The following is a 17,444-nucleotide window of genomic DNA, read 5'->3' on the forward strand; positions in this document are numbered from 1 at the left end:
CCCTGATTTTTATTTTTTTTTTACGAATTGTCATATATTATATACCTATATTATTTGTGTTGTGAACTGTTATTATATCGATGCGTGTTTATTTTCCTTGGACCCGTTACAATGTTTTCCATTGATGTGTTTTGGTGAAACAATTATTGTTATTGGTTGGTGTACAGCGCATGCACGGTTTTTTAATTTCGGATTGTTTATGTTCTGTTCTGTTGTTTTTTTTTTTTTTTGTTTATTTGTTACTATTTTAATGATGGTTCAAAAATCAATGTTGTGTGCGAGTGAATAATTTTCGTTATAGATCTATTTCCGCATTATAAATAATTATAATTTACAAGGTACGAGAAAATTTGAAGATTATTATACGAACAAACTATAATTAAAATACCTATACAATATAACAATAATAATAATATCAATAAAAAAAAAACAAAAAACCACCACAAAATTGTTTTCGTACTTTGGGTTTATAACGAGGACACTAAATTTGTTTTTGTAAAAAATTACAACATTGAGCTTTGTGAACACACGAAATAAAATACACGTTTTGCTTTTACACGTTCACACATGTTTGACGATATGGTTTTGTTTAAATTATTGTTTTGTTTTTTGTTTTGTGTTGTAAGACCCCTAAAACTTTTCTCAAAAAAAAAAAACCTTGGAATATATACGTATATATATATAAAATAAACAAAACTGATTGATTTTTATTATAATATGAGCGTATAATAGTACGAGTTTAGTTGAAATATTAAAACACAAATAAAAGTGTTGTTGGTTTATCGTTTTCATTTTTATTATTTTTGATTAATTTTTTATAGCTTTAAACATAATATATTACAATATATTTGATATATAATACAGTTTTTTTAGTAGATAGGTGATTATAGTCAGTGAAGTAGGTATATATAATGTCATTGATTAGTGTAGTATGTGCACAAAATAATAATTTGTCAATGTGTGGAGAATATTGAAGGTTAGGTGAAATTGTTTTTAGGCATAAAACCGTGGAACACTGTTGATGTTTTTAGGCTTAGAATATTCGTAGAACACATAATATTTTTTTAGAGCATGGAAAAAGGGTGAACGAAATTACCTAGTAAATGGAAATTGAGAACAGTCGACATAGAGACAGTTTATATTTATGTGTTTGCTTTCAGGACATTGCAGAACATAGTTCCCCAGAGCCGGTAGTATTTATTTGAGTTTATTCAATTATTTTTATATATAAATGTATCATTATTATTATTTTAAATCATTAGTTACATATTATTTTTTTCACATTATTATTATTTTTATTTGTTTTTGTTTTTGTTTATGTTTTTGTATTTATATTTATTCAATTATTATATATTCATTTTAAATTTCATATTTCATTGTACAGATAATTTTTCGTGTCGTTCAATTCTCATTTTCATTACTCATGATAATACGTAGGCACCAAGGTGAAACGTTGCTAAACTTTACAACGATATTACAAACTAATACATTTCTTTATAACGAAATCAAAACGATATTTGAAGTTTTATTAAATATTTATAAACGTTAAAGTCGGAAAAATATTTAAAATTTAAAATCATCGATATTACCCGCACAGACAAAGTTACACGAAAATCACTGTGTTTAATATCTATCTCTGTCATATTACCATTACAACCCCAAGTAAATCAAAATAAACATTATATGGCAACGTTTCGTCTTGTGTTTTGATGTAACTAACATAATATATTATTATCATAACATTATTGTTGTCGAATTTTCGATGTTTTTCATTCATTATTCTAGTTCAATCACGATTTATAGTTAACTTTAATTTGTCATTTTTCAATAATTTTTTATTTATTTTATTTGTTTATTTATTTATTTTTTTGGTTTTATTATTATTTTTATATTGTTTATTACATTTTATTTCGACGTATTATTCGTTCAAGTCTTGTCCTTTTAAAAGCACATTACAAAAATCCCCGAGTTACCTGAAACATATTTATTATTATAACACCCTTATTTATTAATATATACATATATATATGTGATATATATTTATAATATACAATATATACATTTATATATTTATATATTTTACCTAACTATATTAATTATTTTAGACTATAGGTAACGTACGTGTACACATATAAACATATTTTTGTTCGTCTATTAGACCACAGTTCAGCTGGCTATATTAGATTCTTTTACATAGCGCTAAACATTTATATATTTTATATTATTATATATACTATTTGTATCTACTTTTTCATCATTTTTTTTTGTACTTCTATTTTAATAGATTCATTTTTAACTAACTATATAATTACAGTCATGTATAAGCACGGGTCTCTAAACAGATCAGTATATATATATATATATACCTTAGAGCGGATTACATAGACTTATTTTTATTCATTTATTTATATTATATATATATTTGTTTCATATCCACTCAATAATGTTATTATTATTATTATTATTATTATTATTATTATATGTCTATTAGAATAGCATACTTCATCATAATATTTCTTTATAATATCGCATATATTTTGTATACGTTTTTTTATTAATATATACTTATATACACTTACGAAATACTACATTAGTTATCGACGTAGCCTTAGACTTTTTGCATTGTGTTTTTGCGTACCCGCATTCTTAGAAAGTAATTCCACAGTACTTATTTAGTTGCACGGATTATGTACAAATAATAATATTATTACTAGTACTAAACAATACATGTATTACGTAGTATAGATACATATTGTGAATGTGTAGTTAGAATATATGTATTAGAATGCAATGGTTTGTTATTTATATTTATTTTTCCTTTTATTTAAATGACAACAATATAAAACTAAGAAAATTAATATCATATATACTATATATAAAAAAAAGAAAGAAAGAAAGAAAACAATAAATCGTGAGATTTGAAAATAAAAAGTAAAATAAATTATTATTTCTGTTTTTAAGCTTATACATAACACCCGCTTGATGACAAAGCTTCGTACAACATCTTCGTATAAAAACACATACATACAAAGCTTCTTTTTTTAGGGAGATGTGGTGGTGGTTAGGCTATACAAAACTATAGTTGCACACTGTTGCACTTCTAACAAGCTACTATATGTAATTTTTTGCTAATTTTTTTATTGTTTTTTTCCATTTCTAGTTAACTATTTTATCTTTATACTATCTTTTTTCTATAAAACATTATTGTGTAAAAATTTCAAACAGCACTCATCATTCTTCACGTGCCTGATGGAGGCCGCCGGTGCGACAAATTGGAACGCGGAACGCGGACAGGACGAGGACGAAAACAGCTGTTTGCTGACCAGGAACAACTCCAGGAGCAGGTAATAAATATAGAAAGAAACAATTCTAAAAAAACAATACCTATGACATTGAAGAACCATGACCTACATTCTAATTTCCGGTTATCTCGATAATTATTAATATGTGATCAAACGTTATTTAATTGTTTCTATAACATTCGGGAGTAAAATGTTACAATATTATTATATCTGTTGGAATAATTATTAATCTAATGAATTCGAATCGTCGTTGACTGTAATATTATAATCATAATAATAACAATCGACCAATTATTATAATATCAAATGCGTAACATTTTTCGAATTTTTTGTTAACGTATAAAACAAAAACAAATGGCGATTTGTTGGGTCAAATAACACTTAACAATATTACAATGTGATTAGATATTGAAGTGGCGAATGGAATGTTTAATAGTGTCACGTGTGTTGGGGTTTATAGTAGGTAGTATGTCATCATTTTCTCACCAAATCTGGTGACGTTTTATGCTTAGCTGTCTAATATACTGATGACAGACGGTTTTATTTGTTTCAGGTCTAAAAAGGTGATGATCGTATGACCAAGTAATATTTACTCATGAATACGTCAACCCGATCCCTAGAGAGTTCACCCTGTCCCGTTTTATATATTTTAAGTCTAGAACGCAAAACGACGAGACTTGTAAGACCTATTATTAATGACCGTAGGCGATTATTATTACTAAAGCATACGAAATATTTTCATAGTATACCTACATTTAGTATTTATTATTTATACAAGCTTAAAAAGGTACCTACCTTACTTTTATATAAATCAAAATCCGAAAAGAATGAAAATATTACTTCTATGGTTCAATAGCGTATGTACATAATTTAATGATATAATATAATACAATAATATGATATACCTACGCACTATAATAAATTACAACATGATAATAATATAATATTATATATGTATAGTTAACTGATGATATCGATTCCACAAGTGCCAAAATGTTTAATTGTGTCAAGTGACTACAATCTGTGTGTAAAACGGTTCTGTGTTTGTGTATTTTCAGCGGTATATAACGCAATCCAAACGTTTGAGGAGGAGACGTGGCGATATTTTAGAAAAGGTATATTTTGATGGTTTGAGATTTTATTAACTCTCCCGGAGATAGATACGTTGTGTTTTTTTACTCCTTGATTGATTTATATTATAATATATACAATAATATAAAATTTAATTTTATATGTTGTTATATTTTTGTATTTCGTTTATGTACGTAGAACTCTTGAATTTCGACTTTTTTTTCGGAAACTATGGATTTCGATAATACATATAATTGTGTATTTAGACCTTTTTTGTGTGGTTGCATAGACTCTAGTCACTTGATGGAACTCTCTCTTAAGTATATATTCGTACACACACACACACACACATATATATATATATATATTATATATATACATATATCATATCAAATATTTGTATATATATATACAATATATATATTATACTCTCACTTCGCGACCCTTCGTTGAAACGAAAACATGTTAAATATTTATAGAGAGTTTAGATGATTTAGAACGATTTATTTACTATTATTATTATTACTATTATTATTATTATTATTATTATCATTATTATTTGTTGACTTGGTAAGGATATCACTATTATTATGTAGCATACATATTACATATATATTTTTAATTTAGGTAGGTATGCCATTAAGGTAATATTATATTATTATTATTATTATTATTATTATTAGGTATTGTTATATTGTTATATTCTATCGTAGGTGTATACTAAATATTATTGTTTAGTGTTGGACGGACACTATTTGTTCGTTGTTATATAATATTATTCCAGGATAGATGTATAAAATTGATTAATATGTTTAATAATTAATATGTTATATTTAGGTATATGTATTTCTAACTATTATTATATTTATAATATTTATAGACTTTAATTTTGCACGATGCATGTGGCGCAAAATTTGCATGCACTTTTCAACATCTTATCCACTTTTTTCATTATTAACATTATACATATTATACATATATATATATATAGAACTGTGGTCGGTTGGTGAAATAATTTTAAATAACTCCCGCCGTTTTTGTTTTGTTTTTATTTTTCGATCCCCTCACGAAATTTCAATTTACAAACAACATGTACGATTTAACCACACTACCCTATAATACTTGTCGTTTAATTTTTTTTGTTTTCGTATACTGTTTTTTTTTGTGTTTTACCTTAGATTTCTTTTCGTTAAAAAAAAAAATTCCGATAATACTATACCTTACCGTCGTCGAGATAGCCGTTATTTTTATTTTTATTTTTATTTTTTTTGAATGCAGGAGTTGTCCCTTATATTACAATATTACCCGTTCAGTAAATACTACCGGCAAAGTACTGCCGTGTGTAAATTTATTATAATATACATAATATATTATAAAATATTTATTTCCGGCTTTAATTGAAAAAAGAGATGTTTTTTTAAAAAAAATTTCTGTTCCTAAAAACTTAATTGTTATTATTTAGGTACCTACATAATATACGCCAGGTTTTGGTTTCGTTATATTTTATTTTTATCCATATTTTATTATTATTATTATCATCATTGTTATACCATTATTATTTGTTTTGATTTTCCAACAGCATTCCCATTATTATAATGTAATAATACGTGTAAATAAACCAAACATTATTATATAATAATATAAGTACTAACATAACCGCCGCTAATACGTCATAATACATACTATTATATGGATGATATAATATTATACGTATATTGTTCGTATTAACGTCCGCAAACGCCGTATACACGCGGGAACAGTATATTTATACACTAGGGCATGGGCGATTTACAGGTGATGGAGCTGACGGACGTGGTGATTTCATCGCGGAGGCCGTCCGAAGATTCCAACTCAGACGGACAACAGCCCCAGCACCAGGGTATGCACTTACATCCCGGTTACAGGCAGCAGAGATCTCGATCGCCGAGCATACGGTAAGCGGTCAACCGCCGACAACCATACGAGTAGTTGTATAATACTGTGGTACATTAGACATGACGTCCCTATTATACAGTGTGTGCCGCAATTGTGAGCGTGATGTCGAGAGGGTGGGAGGGATGGTCGTATTATTAAGAGCCCCCCCAGCCCCCCTCCCACTACGAGCAAAGGACGATCATGATATTGGTTTATTCACATAGGTAGCTATACGCGGCTGACTGTTTTATCGACTTAGCCCAATCCATTCCCCTTACACCCGCCTGCATTGTGAATTCTTGTCTCACGCGAATAGTTCGTCCCCTGAACGCTGCTGGTTCAAACCAAATCGAATGCAAACAACCATAATATTATAAAAAAACTGCAGTACGCATCTGCCACGCCATGCAAAGGTTCACATATTATGGGTCTCAACGTTTAAAAAAAAAACCAAAGTGTACATCGATTTTGGGGGTGGTGGGCGAATGAGTAGAGGACAGGGTCTCCCTGGTTCTGTTCATTTACCGTAAACCCAGTTAACATGATGACTATATTATGTGTTATGTTGTTGCCGTTCGCGATGAACACAGTAGAGAGCGTCATACTCCGTCGCCAATCAGGAGATACCATCAACAATCTCACCACTACCATCACCACAGTCATCATCCGCACGAGATCGGCTTCAGCGACACTGTGTCCAACGTCGTCGAGATCGTCAAACAGCTGGATCATCGTCGTCATCCTAGAGGTATACACACGATTTTTACCGTAATTAACATATTATAATTACTCGATTCCTGTTCATCACACACTCACAGACACATTGCATTAGACAAATCTATAACTACAATATGCACGATATACATACGATGCTATTTCATAGGTACCCATTTTTAGAAAGAAAAAATCGAATCCGCCCAAAACCGCGCACCAAAGTTGTAACGACATTTTCCAAAAAAAAAAAATAAAAAACAAAAAAATAAAAAACCTTATTGTAATAATATTCTAGTATGTTGCGTTTTTATATGATTAAACGTCAAAGAGTAGGTATACTATTTGTAATTGTCGATCGACGACGTACATATCGTACTCTATCACCGCACACATATCATTCGATATCACGCAGTATATATAATGTATCGTTACTATAACAGCGCGTTGGTGCAATCATTATGACAAGGGCTAGGAACTTCTTTAGAAATATGCTTTGAAAATCATTTTGTTATAACGTATGTGACTATACCTAATACAATTACTATCTGTTTTATGAATAAAATATATTTTTAAATAAATTGTATTCAGCTATCGGTCTAGCAGTTCCCGTGTATCTCGATTACAAATACTTGACAAATTAAATATTCATTATTAAATGTTTTTTTCTTTTGCATACATAATATTATTGTTTATACATTTATTTATGAATATCTCCATTAACCTATTATAATCACAATTGTATTATTATTCCACTAAAGTATGAGAACACAATTAACAAAGTATATTATACAAAATTAAATTAAAAATAACATGAAGTCCCTACATGTGATGAAAAATACTCGTACATCACTTGGCTATATTCTATAAGAGCATGCAGTATCTCACAGAAGACAAGTCCCTAGCCCTAGTAATAAGTTGTTAAATACGTATCGTGGGACAACGATATAGTATATATAATTTGCGTGTTTGACCGATATTCAGAATTGTAACGAACAAGCTTATATTATATTATATTCAGCATAATATTAATATAATGATGTTGTGACATATTCGATGGTAAACCGTCAGTGGTTTTTTTTTTTTCGTTAGGTCAAGGTACTCAAAGTCAGACATAAGGATAACGGTACAATTATTATTGCACGTATTTTTTTCTTTATCATTATTATATCATTTTATTATTACTTGCGAATCGATATACATATAGTACATAATATTATATATTATAATATAAATATACATATATATAGACTTGTACGATGATTATATTGTTATTTTTGTTGTACTTGCAATTTCGTATTTCGTTCAGATTTTGAACGCCATATCTACCGAGTGTGTAAATACGCGTATAAATATTAAACATACTATACTGCACATTACGAAATTGAATATATAATTATTATTATTATTTTCAACAATATTGTAATACAACTGTGACATAATTTTGATCATTTAATGTTGTTTTACTAACTTTGCTATATTTATGTATACATCATCTTATTATTATTTTCCAATTAATTCATATATTATTGACAATACAAGTATATTAGGTATTATATTATTTATTACGCTATTATTTTTTTAATACAGTAGGTATAGATTTAAATTATTTTTTGTGTACATTTTACATAATCATTCGCCCGCATGAGCTGTATACAGTATACTATTTAATATTATTATACTTCAACAGAAATAATAAAAACATTTACATACTAAAAAATTCAAAAAGTAGTTTTGTTGGTCAATTATTATTACACTCATTAAAATATGCGTATAAAGTATTATTCGATGCATATACTCAATATTTATATACATGATGATTCACCAAACATGATCAACCCTATCTGTTTGTTTTATCAATACATTTATTTAAATATTGATTTTCAGAACTCTTAAAAATATACATCAATTCTGTGTTTTGAAATTCTCGAAATTTTTCTTACTAATTCAGTGTCCTGTGGCGTCACAGACTTCTGTATTTCAAATGAGAACCTCCTATTTTTTCTGTGAATTATTTAGTCGGTAATATTTTTTTAAAAAGTATTAATTATAATAATTGGACCATTTTTACAAATTATAAGCATTGACAAATTAATATAATTTCTTCCAAACCCATATCTTAGACCTATAATCCACAGTACACAAAGTTAAATAACTCAATCATTACTCATACGGATTTTGATTTTGATAATCCGCTAAATAATGACTTTTCGGATGTTTTCATGTGAAGACCAGAAGTTTTCATCTCCGCTGGATGTTCCTTAAGTATATCATATATATTTAAAAATACCAAAAATCATATTTAGATAAATGCATTATTTAAGAAAAACAATAGGTGTGAGTATGCCCGGTGAATCACCTTACAGTGTATACTAAGTAATTTGTTTATTTGCCTCATATTTAAAGGATTTAATTTGGTTTTTGAGAAAATTGGTCATACGAATGAGGTTAATATAATAATATTTAATACTAACGTTTTGAAACGAAAGCTTTTCGCCGAAATCTAATGGCCACTGTATCGCTGTTTAGTATGAGACGATATCGGAATCTTTAAAGCTACGGCGAGTATGATAACTCTCAGCCCACGTCTCGCAGGTATTAGGTCGCTCAAGAAAATCTTACACATCACAAATATTCCTGTTTTTTATTGATAGAACTACAGACTTGTCTTCATAGGTCAATCGTTTTTTTTACATTTTAACACTCAAATTGTTTTGTATATTATAATTTTGTTTTTTTCAAGAATACCTACAGTAAAATTACTATGCTAAAACTGTTTCTCGAATTTCCCAAGCTCGTCCAAAAAGTTTGTTATTTCGTATAGTATAAAATGTTGAAATCATTTGATTATGGACAACAGTCCTTACGCTGATAACGTTTAACAGTAAAAATATCATATAATTTAGACCGTCGTCTTATGCTCATTAATAATATTATTTTTGGCCGATATCTAGAACACGTAGGTACAATACTGCAATTTATTACGCTCTGCGCCATCAATCAATCAAGTGTTATAAAATTGTAATCATTATAAAAGCATTTAGTACGATTTCCTAGCCACATTCAACCTAGTGGAAAATCAAAATATTATACTTTCCATTCGTGTGATGTGTATATTTGATGAACTCTCGGAATCAAACGATTGGTAATTATTATTAATTAATACACAATAATAAAACGTGCAACGATTCTCAGATACAGCCAATATAGGTAACATGCATAATAATGTTATATATATATTTATACTTAATATCGAATACGCGCTTTAACTCGTCAATAATAATTTTAACACAGGTACCTACACTAGTTTCCCGTTCGACTGCGATTTATCGAAAACTCTTTGCTTGACACTCTTGACACTCGTTTACATAATACCTATACCCAGTAGGCAGTAAATAATAATAAATTATCACAATCGAAGTTTCCTTTCAACATACTTACACTTAGCTTAGGAAGACGCTACATGATGTGTTGCGTCTCAGCGGTCTTTCAAACTCATATGACGTGGAAAATTTGCTTTCAGTATAACCGATTTTGTGTTGTTAACTAATAACTTTAATATTATATTAAAGTTAATATTAGATAACCCGTGATCGAACTTAGACGTGACACATAATACGTTATCAAAAGTCATCTATCGTCGATTTTTTAAGATATTTTAATTTTTAAGCGAGTTGTGAGCGTTTTTATGTTTTAGTATGTTACATATTAGTGATAATTCATCGTAACGAACCAATGAGACACAACGGACGATGTTCTTGCCTTTGAGTTTGATCGCAGGTTAATTCACTAAAATATTAAAAGGATTCGATCCAGACTGTCTTTAAAGAGTTCAAATAGGTCGTTTTCTATTTAATAATTTCAAAATGAAAATGAAAATAAAATAATGTTTGGAAGATAATGAGAATCACCTGCTTATCGGTTCCAAAATTAACATACAGGGAAATTAGTAATTATAAATATGTGACTTACGAGAAATTTGAGGGCATATTTTTTTTATTCAAACCAATTTTACATGTTAATCATTTTTACCCTAAATAATTGGTGGCTGGTTTAACGATCACCCCTGTAGGGTTAGGGTGATATTCCGAGAAAAGTATTATCTCGGAAGTGTTCATATTATATTATAACCCATGTAGGTACACTAATATAATATCCATTTGCACAATTCTACACTCACACTCAACTAGGTGACAAATTTGTAATTATTTTTAGGGTCGCTTTTGCAAAAGGCGCTTGGTGTAGTTACGCCGCCGGGGCAACGTGTCTGTTTAGTCGTATCATATGACTATAAGCTGCCATCTATCCGTTTACGATTTTTATTTTTTTTCATAAATTCAAAAACCAAAATCCCGGGAGCAGGGTCCGAAATCGTCTCCGAAATTTCACTGCGCAACATCGCTATTAACATACTCTCCACCACTTTATACATATTATTATTATTTATTATTTTATATTTACTTGCAACATACGCATTGATTACGCGACATGTAAAAAACACTCGCCGGTCGTATTAACCGTCGAGGAGTTAACGTTTCGTGATACGATACAGTCCTCGACTTTATGCGACATTAAACCATACGTATTTCGATGGCTTATGGTGCGCAGAGCGGACAAAATATATTATAATTCAATAAATAAGTCAACTTTCGACCGAATCACACTTTTTAGGTCCATTCGAATATAAATTCTGTAGGTATATTGGATTTATACTTGCAATAATAATGATTGTTGTGAACACTTTAGTTCTTGTACCGAAAAATAAATATCTAATGGAGTCTTAAAAGCTACGACTATAATAATTCTTCACTCGATTCTTAGTGTATATTTTATATTTTTCAACAATAATACACAGTCGCGATCGATATGTACATAAATATTAGTATATGAGTGCGATAAGCCATCGATGTATCATATATTATACCTTAGAGCATAATATTATAATATTATATTATTTCGATGGCATTATATAACTATATATAATATACCGTGATAACGGTTTAAACCATAATATTATAATAACGATGAAACGTGGTCGTGCGCGTGTTCACGTCTGTCCCACAGGTTCTTGGTCGGCGTCCACGAGTCCAGTCCGGTCACCCAGTCCGGACAGGTCGGAGAGCGGCCGCACGTACTACGGCACCACCAGCTTGGACCAGCGGTCACGTTCCCCTTCTCCGGTGTCGACGAACGGCAGTGGCCGGCACCAGCACCACCACCAGCAACAGCAGCAACACCACCATCAGCAGCAGCAGCAGCAGCAGCAGCAGCAGCAACAACAACACCATCAGCAGCAGCATCACGGAGGAGGCGGCGGCGGTGGGGCATCGGCTTCGTCGTCCGCCGCCGCCGGGCCGACGTCGTCGAGACAGCAACAACAGCACCAGCAACCCGCGCCGCCGCCGTCGTCGTCGTCGTCCGTGTCTCACCACGGGCCGCACCAGCCGTCGCAGTCGCTGTTGGGCGGCGGCGGCCACGCGACCTCCGTGTCGGCCATGATGACTGGAGCGGCCGCGGCGTCGGCGGCCGCGGCGGCCATGACGATGCCGCCGCCGTCCGTGCTGGTCAACAGCAGTTACCCCGTGCTGGCCGTGGCCAGTTACAACAGGCGCCGGTTGCCGCCCACGCCCAACAAACCGTCGTCGCTGCAGCTCCGGCCGCCGCACCACTCGGCCTCGATAAATTTCCCGAAGCTGAACGCGTCGCCGACGCGCAACCAACCGGCGGCGCTGCCCAAACCTCCGCCCGCGGCCGCGTCGTCCACGTCCACGGCCGCGGCCGTGGCCAGGCAGAGTATGGCCATGACGGCCATGCCCCCGCTCAGCTTCGAGCAAGCCATGTCGATCGGCCGCAGCGGCCGGCTGCTGCCGTCGCCGGTGCGCAACGGGTACGCGTCGTCGTCGTCCAAGCAGCAACAACCGTCGTCGGTGTCCGCGATCAGGCGGCAAAAGAGCGGCGGCGGCGGCGGCGGCGGTGGCGGCAGCGGCAGCGGTGGCCGGGTGAGCAGCCGGCACAGCGATTCGGACGAGGACGACTGGTGCTAACCCTTGCTGTCTGGTAGTGGCCGTCGCCGCCGCCATAGCAGCAGCAGCAGCAGCAGCAGCGACGACGACGACAGTAGACTTTTCTGCAGAAGCCGCCAACGACGGCCGCCGCGACGACGGAAAACGACGCTCGTCGGATCGTTTCGGTCGCCAGCGCCGCGATCGCCGCGACCGACGATCGCTGTCGCGTCGTCCTCGTCTTCTTCGTCGTCGCTGTTGGACTACTCCTCGCGCTCTGTTGCGCCGCTGTTGCCGCCGCCGCTGGACAAGCAGCAGTAGCCGCCGCTGCCACCGCCCAAATTTATAAATATTAACATATATTATTATTATTATTATTATTATTATTATTATTACCTAATTATTATTATTATTATTATTAATAACTATTTCCGAACTAAAAAAAAAAAAGAAAAACACACGGCTCGTTGTTTTGCGCGTATACTCTCGTCGTTTTTTTCGTTTTGAATTTTTTTAAATATTGATTTTTTAACGTACGCGTGCATTCTCATCTCGACGGTGTGCGTAACAATTTGTTAAGAAGTCGATAAAATATGATATTATATTATATTATATTTAGTGGATAAATAATATTGTATTTCCGCAAAGTGTTGGTTTTGTTTTTTTTTTTGGTTTTATAATCTCATGAACGTATTTTTATCATAACATACAAAACAATAATAATAATTGTATTACAATCGTCTCGCAGTTTCCGTATATTCAGATTATAACATTTTAAAATAATAATAATATGTTCATGTGTAGGTACATAATATACGTTTATATTATATGCATACATTTTTTTTTATGGCCGGACATTCCCTTCTTTTCACTCAGTCGTCCCTAAAACCGTACAGCAACCCTCTTACCCACACGAATGCCACCCATCACAATATTACGTATAATGAAACTCACCGTCGTCGTGTTCACCCACACACCCACACATCACAAGCGTCTCTTATTATATTATTATTATTATTATTATTATTATTATTATTATTATTATTACAATTATTATCATGATGTCGTGTCTCGTTCTATATCGCTCTACACTTTACAATCATAATAATATATAACACACAAACAAACACACACACACACACACTCACACTCACACAACAATATCGAATTATATTAAATTATTATTATCGATCTGTTGAACTAAAATAATGAAATTATAAAAAACTAAATAATAATTATCATTGTAAATAACATACCCCCAATCCACGCGAATAAAAACTAACTGTATACAATATTATATTATGAATATTATTGTTATTGCTTATTTCGTCGCCTTACAAGTATTATGTAAATTATGAAACGCGTTACAATTAATAATATATGAGATAAATATATATTTTTTTTTTAAATATTCCGCCTCTACATTCGCGTAATAAAATTATGTTTATACATTTTCTTTTTTAAACTATCTCTACACACCGTTATGATTACGACCTTATACGTAATATTTTGGAATAAATCGATTGCATCTCCCCCTCCACTCGATATCGATTGTTGTAACCTAACCTAAGGTACCTTCTGTACGTTTCGTGGTCCTCACACTTTCGATACCTAACAATCTTAACGTTTTCAAATAATTTATTAACATATATACTCTCAATGCACCAAAATAATAATAATATTTCATATATAGGTAGCTGCAACGCGAAAATTTACTCTCGTTGTTTTCCCAATAAACGTTTTGGAAAAACTACGAGTATAAGATCACGACTGGTGGCTTTTTTCGGCAACAAATTTCAATGACCTAACAGATTTCAAATTTTTTTTCTCGGAATTGCGCAATCAAAGGTCACCCGACCTGTTTTTTGTGATCTTATCGTCCGTGATCGTATTATTTTCTTAACATTTCATTCACGTCATAATATTATTAAAATTGTATGGGTATGCGTTGTGTATGTGAACGATGGTACATATAATAACAAGATGTGTTACCCACATAAAATAAAGAACTTCGTTCAATCCTTTAACATTTTTATTTTAGTTTTTAAAAATTCCTCATGTTCTGCTGAATAAAAATATATTGTGCATAAACGGGTTGCCAGCGTACCTCCGTTACATAGTGATCATAATATTATGTTCATTGTACAAAATATCGCTTATCATTTTTGGTACATAGGTGGTATAGCTATTATATCGGCTACCGCGGTGAGCTGTAATAACATTGTAATGTCAATTTTCCGGAAATTCGAAACAAACAGGACGAGACACGTCTTCTTCTCTGCAGTATCTATGATTATGACGACAAGGGGATGTCCGCAACATTGTTTTCGAAATCGCATAGAAAATAGAAAAAAAAACACTTTTTCTCGTCTCATCGCAGAACGGAGAAAGCGATAAACAATAGTAATTTATTTGAAAACTCTCATATTATATTAATATTGTACGACACGATATACGCCATATACACGGTTGTTGGTATTCACGATTTGAGGTTCGAATTTTCCGAACTGTTTGAGACGTCGGATTTCATCGGCAGCTGTACGTTATTCATCTTAATCCGAATTTCGCTTTGCCTAAAAGTACAAAAAGCGCTAATCTCGGCAATACGCGTTTTCGTTTTCACCCGTTTCGTTTACAATACATTACAACAATAATTTATAGGTACCCATTATAATCATTATCACATGAAAACGCTTTCGTAGACACAGGTTTCAAAATCGTCGCGAATTTCTCTAATCATATTTTGTGTGTGTGTATGTTTAATTACCGCATGATATAATGCTATATTTCATGGTTTCTTCGTTTTGTACTTTTGGAGCGTTTATTATGATGTTGTTCAGTATACTCTATGTAATATTAAAACTATTATTATTATTATTATTATTATTATATTATAAAATATTATGCGACCTTAAGTTGCGTGCAATCGCGTAGGCAACTATGTTGTACATTATATTATTACGTTTTGTTATATATTCCGTGTTTCTTTTTGTACAATAATATTGTTCCGTTTCGTTTATTTTTTTTTTTTGTCAATCGTTTCATCTCGTGCGGTTCGGAAACGTAGGTTTTATAAACCATAATATACTCGTAATAATATATTTCTCGTACATATTGTTTCTAAATATTTTCAATTATTACATTTGTTTGTTACCTCTCCTCGTCCATAGTTATCCACACACACACACACACACACACACACACACACACACACACACACACATACACACGTACACAAAACAACATACACTGGTTTATCAGATAAATACGACATATATATAGGCGCTGATTTAAGCAAAGAGCCACCTACTACAATTTACGAATAGGTATGGGTACTCGTTTGAATGACATGGTTTTATTTCGGACATGATTGGACACAGCCTAAAGCATAAAATGTTATAATGATGATATTTTATGTACCTATTGTTAAAAGTGAAGTCATACTTTAATCGTACATAATAATTAACATACGACAATATTGTATTATTGTCGTCAAACTCGCAAACATCCCCTGTATGAATAATTAGAAGTATTATGGATAATTAATTTTAATCAATTCTGCAGAGAACATAATAATATTGTCATATTAGTACCTCGGTGGTTTCAATTGAATTTCTCACCAATTTCTTTCACTTGTTGTATACAGTTAGACGTGTAGACGTGATTTCGAGCACGGATCACCCCTCGTACCCCTGGCCTCGTAGGCCTTAAGCCCTATACCTACTCGTATGTACCTACTATGTACAATGCCAAAGTGCATACCAGAAACGATGTTTTCTGCAGAAAGGATACATGTCCATAACTTAAATTTATTAATTTAAAAACAATTGTAAAACTTTTTTTTACAAATTAATGAAATTTTCAAGTGATTTACATAAATACAGAGTCGACAATTTTAAATAGTTTACATTAACATTTCATAAGTTGTTTAGTTTTTCATCATTCCTGAAAAAATTAGGAAAAGTGGACCTGTCCCCTTTCTGCAGTTAACGATTCAAGTACCTAACCTGCAAAACTCATGACCTAATAGTATAGTAACATAACATCGTGTGTGTGTATGTTTTGAAAACCGATTAATCGAATTAGAACTTTTGAGTAGTATTCCCAAAAAAGATTTTTCATCGATTTCAGACCACGTACGCGATAGGCCGAGTATATAATATTGTATTATATTAAACACGTAAATATTAAATAAAAAAATAGACATGATAGTATAATAATGTTACGTTATATTATTATGATGTATATTTTGTCCCGATCTTTCTCTCTCGTCGTCCTCTCTTTATCTTTCTCTCTTTAACCATCTATAATATCTATTCACCGTCTATATTTATATTTTATCTCTGTATTTGTGAATAAAATGACTTTGTACATAGTATAGGTTTTGTTTAATTGTTAATTTAATTTTTTTTTTTTAATAAATACGATTTTTAAAAAAAAAATT

At 32.2% G+C, this 17,444-nt stretch overlaps 1 protein-coding gene across 19 annotated transcripts in view; it reads left to right on the forward strand.

Moving 5' to 3' along the window:
- The window catches only part of LOC111037941 (voltage-dependent calcium channel type A subunit alpha-1), a 263,106-nt gene extending 245,662 nt beyond the window's left edge, over window positions 1-17,444 (forward strand). For 12 of the 19 annotated variants that reach the window (XM_022320794.1, XM_022320799.1, XM_022320811.1 and 9 more), the window contains 7 exons: window positions 1,161-1,190; window positions 3,226-3,344; window positions 3,856-3,865; window positions 4,361-4,417; window positions 6,168-6,307; window positions 6,878-7,035; window positions 12,063-17,444. In XM_022320794.1, coding sequence (XP_022176486.1) covers window positions 1,161-1,190; window positions 3,226-3,344; window positions 3,856-3,865; window positions 4,361-4,417; window positions 6,168-6,307; window positions 6,878-7,035; window positions 12,063-13,042 — 1,494 coding nt within the window. In that variant the 3' untranslated portion in view covers window positions 13,043-17,444. The remainder of the gene's footprint in view (window positions 1-1,160; window positions 1,191-3,225; window positions 3,345-3,855; window positions 3,866-4,360; window positions 4,418-6,167; window positions 6,308-6,877; window positions 7,036-12,062) is intronic. The other 7 variants (XM_022320795.1, XM_022320792.1, XM_022320802.1 and 4 more) reach the window with 7 other exon arrangements.

This window comes from Myzus persicae, unplaced genomic scaffold (genome assembly GCF_001856785.1).
Source record: "Myzus persicae strain clone G006 unplaced genomic scaffold, MPER_G0061.0, whole genome shotgun sequence".
Classification (NCBI taxonomy): Eukaryota; Metazoa; Arthropoda; class Insecta; order Hemiptera; family Aphididae; genus Myzus; species Myzus persicae.